The 6,185-nt window shown below is 39.0% G+C and overlaps 1 protein-coding gene across 1 annotated transcript in view; it reads right to left on the reverse strand.

The window, feature by feature from the left end:
* Positions 1-1,705: 1,705 nt before the first annotated feature.
* Positions 1,706-6,185, reverse strand: part of LOC110463699 — a 7,200-nt gene continuing 2,720 nt past the window's right edge. The window contains exons 2-4 of the mRNA XM_021518502.1: positions 5,363-5,749; positions 4,498-4,601; positions 1,706-4,027 (exon numbers count right to left, since the gene is read on the reverse strand). Coding sequence (XP_021374177.1) covers positions 1,882-4,027; positions 4,498-4,601; positions 5,363-5,749 — 2,637 coding nt within the window. The 3' untranslated portion in view covers positions 1,706-1,881. The remainder of the gene's footprint in view (positions 4,028-4,497; positions 4,602-5,362; positions 5,750-6,185) is intronic.

The following is a 6,185-nucleotide window of genomic DNA, read 5'->3' on the forward strand; positions in this document are numbered from 1 at the left end:
CTTGGCAATACCTTGCTAATTATCTTGGTGTGATGCGTACTCTCAGACGAGGAAGATTATGAGTTCTGTTCCCTTACAGACGAAGACGAACCAATACAACTCAAGTTGTGGCTAACTGTTCTCCGGCTGACATTCATTTTTGTGTGCTTAGCTGTAGAGATGGGTTAGCCCATTGTCAGTATAAAGTGACCAGGTGGAGTGCTATGCTACCGTGTCCGGGTCATGACATTTTGGTAAAGTGCCACTTAGAAGTGACCTTCAAGTGACCCCATCATCCGTATTTACATTCTTCATATGCCCATATTTGTTTCGAGAACGCAAAACCATAAATAATCAAATAAATCTACTGTGAATTATGTGTTATGTTCTACAATTTTGTGGGATTGTTTGTAATGGGAACATGTGGAACAAAGTAAGACGTACACAGAATACCTGCTGAATAAATTTACATTTAACCTGATGATTTTCATTCAAACAGAATTCACAGTAGGTATATATTATTCCTATAATAGAATCCGTCAATGATGACCGACTCGTCATATGGTGTAGACACAGAGAGGACATTGTCATCTCGCGACTGCGCTTAGGCCATACATCACACATGATTACATTTTGCGGTAGGAAGATCAACTTTATAGTCACGCATACGATCAACTACTTAAAAAGTCAATTTTATGATTGAATGCGCTGATTTCCAACAAGTACGTGACAGAATATATAATGCACCGTCTTTGAAAGCTCATTTGATACAGTTTCTGTACAATAAATATATAAAGGATCTTACATGAGTTTCCATTTCATATGAGATTTACGAAACTAAAAGCGAGCTAAAAGGAAAAATTCGTGATGAGTTTCATTAATTTCATATGAAATGAAAACGAGTGAAAATCTTTTTTATCACATTATCAAGATTAGTGGCATTTATTCGTGTAAAACGACAATTTTCACACAACCTTGAAATGTAAAAAGCCGCCATTTTGACTGCAGTGCGTAAAATAATACGCAAAAAATATGACATGCGTATATTCACTGGATAACACAGTACATTATGTGATAAAACATTATTTACATTCAATAGATCCTTACAATAAGATATGACATATTTAACCACCAGTTTGTTTGCTATCGATTTAATGTTTACATCTATAACCTTGTTTGATGTATACACTTTCAGGAATGTTAATGTTTTACGACTCACATTGCCGATGGGCAGTAAATCTGATTTGGCAATTTGCAAAATGCACAAAATTTCATAGTTCTATTATGTTTGCTATGATGATTCTTAAATAGTTTAGCTCAATTGTGTCACCATGTACTATCGGAATCGCGTACTTAACTAACACATTACGACCCGATGGAAAACAAAATGCTCTTAATCAAAGGGATTTAATTTCTCCGAAAAATTCGAAAATGCCTTTTCAGGCGAAAATAAATGATTGAAAATCACCTTAACTCCCCGCTTTATTCCTTTTAAGAAAGATCTTATGCTCGTTGTTTTTCATTATTATGTTTAAGATATGTTTGAAAGTAAATCCAAATATTCTATTAGGAATCATGCAAGGTTCATGTTGGTCATATTTTCAATGTAACTCTGCTCATGTATCATATTAAATTAACAATATTATCATTTACAATAACAGATAGATGCGTTTAGTTGATATAAATGAAGACGTGAATGGCTAACAAAAAGAAACGATGAATAAAATCATAAAAGAAGATTTTATTTCAGTAAGAAAAGCATTTTCATAAAAAAGTACTAAATAAATATGAGTGAGGAGAAACACTGTTTATACAATATGTGAAATGTTTTTTTGTGGATTTGTTCATGGAATCAATAGTACAATCACCTTTGTATCTCGGTCTTGACTGACCATGTACAATTTATTTGCAGTTTCCTCTTAAAGCCTTTTGCCCGTGAAGACGTTTTACAGTTCTGACAATCAAGGGTTTCTTTATGTTTTTATTGCAGTCTCTCCATGGCCATCCTTTAGCATAATCACAGTAAAATGTCATGAACACTTCTCCATTATAACTCTGAGGGCAATAATCGGATTTGAAATCCCACCGACCGAGAACTGCCTCGCCAAATGAATTGCCATACATCCGAGGCGTGCGAGTATTTGAATTTATAGCGCCGGAACAAGGGACGTAGCGTGGTGGGTTAGAATGACGAACCAAGCATCTCGGCTGACACACTCGACCGTACGAGTCATACGCATGGACAAAGGTCCTGCTAGCTCCGAGAGAAGGGTTCCTAAAACCAACATACGTGTAGGATTCCGTCACTGGTTGCCGCGCATCAATCATAGCATAGTCTTTAAATGTGCCTGCATAGTTTATACCATTAGTCTCAATGAATATTTTACCGGCTCCTGATCCGTACTTTGGGCACTTGGGGTACGTCGCTGGTGCTCCTCTGTGCATATATCTTTTCATCTGACTGTAGATTGTAGGATTGTACATGTCGAATCCATTTTCAACTTGCCCTTGGCGGATGTTTCTGCCGTCGAATGTTAATCCTTCCGGACGGCGATACACTACCCTTACCGGCATGAAGGCCCAGCGATTAACGTCCGAGACCCCATCTAAGGTGAATGTGTTTTGGATACCTTGGTTTATTGCGGATGATAAACCAGAATTTGATGGAAAAGCTATTGCTTGTGGGGGCATATTCTGGTTTGGGTTAAATCCACCATGGCCTGAATTCATTTGGTTACCGTTCTGTGACATCATAGGCATACTATTGTGGGACATTCCTGACATACTATTGTGTGCCATTGTTGGCATACCATTTTGAGACATCGATGTCATACCGTTTCGGGTCATGGCTTGCATCCTGTTCTGTGCATTTGCTTGCATGCCATTGTGAGCAATTGTTCCCATTCCATTCTGGGGAACTTGTTGAGATAAACCGGCCTGTCTACCCTGTAAAAGTTGAATCGGACCAAACATTCCCTGATTCATGTTAAAAGGTCCTCTGAACATTTGGGCTGTCGACTGACCTCGATTACCACTCATCGAATTCATCATAGCTCTCCTCATATTAGAGTTTGCTTGTCCTCTCGCGGATGATGTACGTAACAGATTAGTGGCAAGATTAGTTCCTGTCCCCGTGCCATCATCAGTAAAAGCCCCAAAGGCACTTCCGGCTCCATCAGCACGTGGCCCTGAAGGCAATGGCGTGTTCCTGGCTCTAGGATCTGCAAACGATGACGTAAACGTCTCGCCAAGTGCTAGCGGACCCTGCGCCTGAGCGGCAAGTGATGCCACTGACACCCCGCCGAAGCCAGCTGCAGAGGATCTAGACTCTCCCATAGCAGAACTATCAGCTGATACGCATACCCCACGGGTGTTATCACAGAACAGATAGGGGGAGCCACATGCAGGACAAACTGGGCTGCGCTCGTATTGGTAGATATCTCTTGTGAACCTATCACTGTAACCGTCAATATTTCTGTAGTCGGGAAAACCATCCATCAAACGATTCCTAAAATGGGCTGGTCTGTCCCTGAGGTAAAAGTCTGGTAAGTAGTCATTGCTAGAATCAAATCCCAAGTTTCTCTGCTTCAACCTGAATTGTTCCCATAGGTAATCAATAAAGCAATGATGAAAGAAGAAAACCGGATCATGGGCCGACGTTGACAAACCCCTCATTAATCCACCAACCCAAGCATGCACCCCGTCGTGTTGACGCTCAAGAACGTTCTGACGAAGCCATGGACGCTGGCCATACCATACAGTTATCTGCCAATGAAACCTTACGTTATTGTTTGGGTTGATGATGTTGTTGATGAGACGTTTCTGCATCAATGATGTACCAAATGACCCTATATTTCTTGTAAGTAAACCTCCTCCTTCAACAACCCAATTCGAGAATGGTCCTGTATTAACCACTCCGTCACCGTTTCCAAAGAACTGTGAGGTCCAAACGGCAGACTGGATCGGATCGTTCATATCAAAGTCCAGAGTGGAGTCCCAGTAGGGCAACGTCACTCTTGGGTTGACTTCCATCAGGGCTTCTTCCAATCTAAACAAAACATATGATAAAAAACCATTTGTTATCCATATAAATTAGTCTTATTTCTTGATGGCTTCTCAATGATCCCGGTCCTACTAGGCAACACACTGGCGAATTTCACTGTGGATTTGCGTATGTGCAGCAACTTTTCTTAATTTCGATTTGTATATTACATTAAAGTGAGTGTACCAGAGAACTACCTTTTTTCGTGAACGTCCCACAACATTTGTTTAAAGAAATGATTTATCAATGGTATAAGCATGCCAGCAAAATACAGTCTCAGATGTAAAATTATAATTTTCATAGTGGTACGGGGATCCTTTAACTTGCTATTTCCTTATTTTTGAAATTCAAAACTTAAGATATTCAATGTTTTGTAAATAAATATAATCATTTCAAGCAATAACATTTTCCACGTACATCTTATTATTATCAGTCGTGTGCAAGAAATGTCAAAACAGACAGCTAGTTACACTTACGCCAGTAGGTATACCCTATGCCAGCCGAGGAAGTTTGGACCATTATGAGCCGAGGTGATCGCCATGTTCTGGTGAAACGAGGCCAGTGTGTCATATCGCCCATTCTGAAAACAACATTAGAGCCTTAAAAATACATCAAAAATTCAAAAACGGTGACTAGTAAAATATGTTAAAAAATATATTTACATGTCGACACCTGAATTTTTTTTTAAAGATAATAAGACTGTGTTCCGGAAGGGAAAGCGTCTTCTGTTTCATCGACGACCGCCATGTACATGTAAATTACCCTTCCATTTTTTTCAAAGGTCTTCATTTGCATCGTTCCTTTGATCATAGCTTTCCCTAGTTTATTCGATTCTGAGTTTGAATTATAGTTATGCTGACACATTCTTGATTTCTTGGGTTTTTTTTGTGTGTATCGTGTATCCATTCGTTATCGCCAGTGTTACAGGTCCTGCTAAATTGACCTGTTCACTAATTGAACAGTAAATGTTTGTGATACAAATTGCTATGCTATTTATTATTACAGCTTCATACAATTTCGGTTCATACATTATATGAAGTTTTATTTAATTTAACATGGTAGTCAAGAATTGCATGGCGGTTAGCATTATCCATCCACCCACCCTCTCATACAATTCATACAATTCTTTTTCAATATTTCATAAATGCATGAACAGATTACTTCAATAACTGAAACATTTCAGACAATTTCAGATTTTTCACTTACTATCACTTAAATATATGTATAAGTAATTAATGCATTATTAGATATTATTTCAATTTACGGATAATATAGATATAATCCTGACGATAGCAGGAGTGAAAACAAACTAGACTTGGTTTAAATGTAATACGTGTATACCTGTTTAAGAACATTGAACGCCTCAAACAGAGCGCCTCTTTGTTGATCGGTGATTCGTCTGATTTCCTGTCGAATTCTAGGTATCCCTGCTTGGCGTTTGTGACGTTTTGATGCGTATTTCCGGACAAGGGAGCCTACCCATGCTACTTCCTCTATGGTGATATTGGAGTGGTATCTAAGATCAGTTGTTAATGCCAGAAAACTCTGGACACAGGAGTGCATTATTCCAGCAGCAGGAAAATCCTCCACACTCATATTCCGGGTTTCCATTTCTAGACAATTGTACAAGCCTTCGTCAATAGGTTCCGATTCTATGTATGCGTTGGAGAGACCAACCAAGAACAGCAAACCCAAGCTGGTTAGTTGTGCAAGGGAAAGAGGTGCCATCTGCAAGTGCAATAAAACAAGGGCGACATTGAATATTTGTTGCGTTTGTAATAATGATACATCACTTTATGTTGCTCCTCGATCGATGGAAACAAATAACGATGTTTACCTACGACATGGGTAATACATATTATTTTATACCGCCAAAAGCGCAATTACACAACAGTGAAGATAATAGGAATTGGAAATTTATTCGTAGTCATCATTCAATGTTGTTGGAAACAAATCGGGCGTTGCATATTTACCAAATAAGCGCAAAAGGGGTACTGGACAGAGTAAGATGGATTGCATACGCGAGACTATATCACGCGAGGAAGACTTGATGTTTTGTCTCTCGATAAGGTGATGTGTTTAAACTTAACAGACACGCTCATACTTGTACACATTTTTGAGGTATTAAGATTTCTCATGCGAATCGTTCAAGTTTCTCCGGGGG

This window comes from Mizuhopecten yessoensis, unplaced genomic scaffold (genome assembly GCF_002113885.1).
Source record: "Mizuhopecten yessoensis strain PY_sf001 unplaced genomic scaffold, ASM211388v2 scaffold1511, whole genome shotgun sequence".
Classification (NCBI taxonomy): Eukaryota; Metazoa; Mollusca; class Bivalvia; order Pectinida; family Pectinidae; genus Mizuhopecten; species Mizuhopecten yessoensis.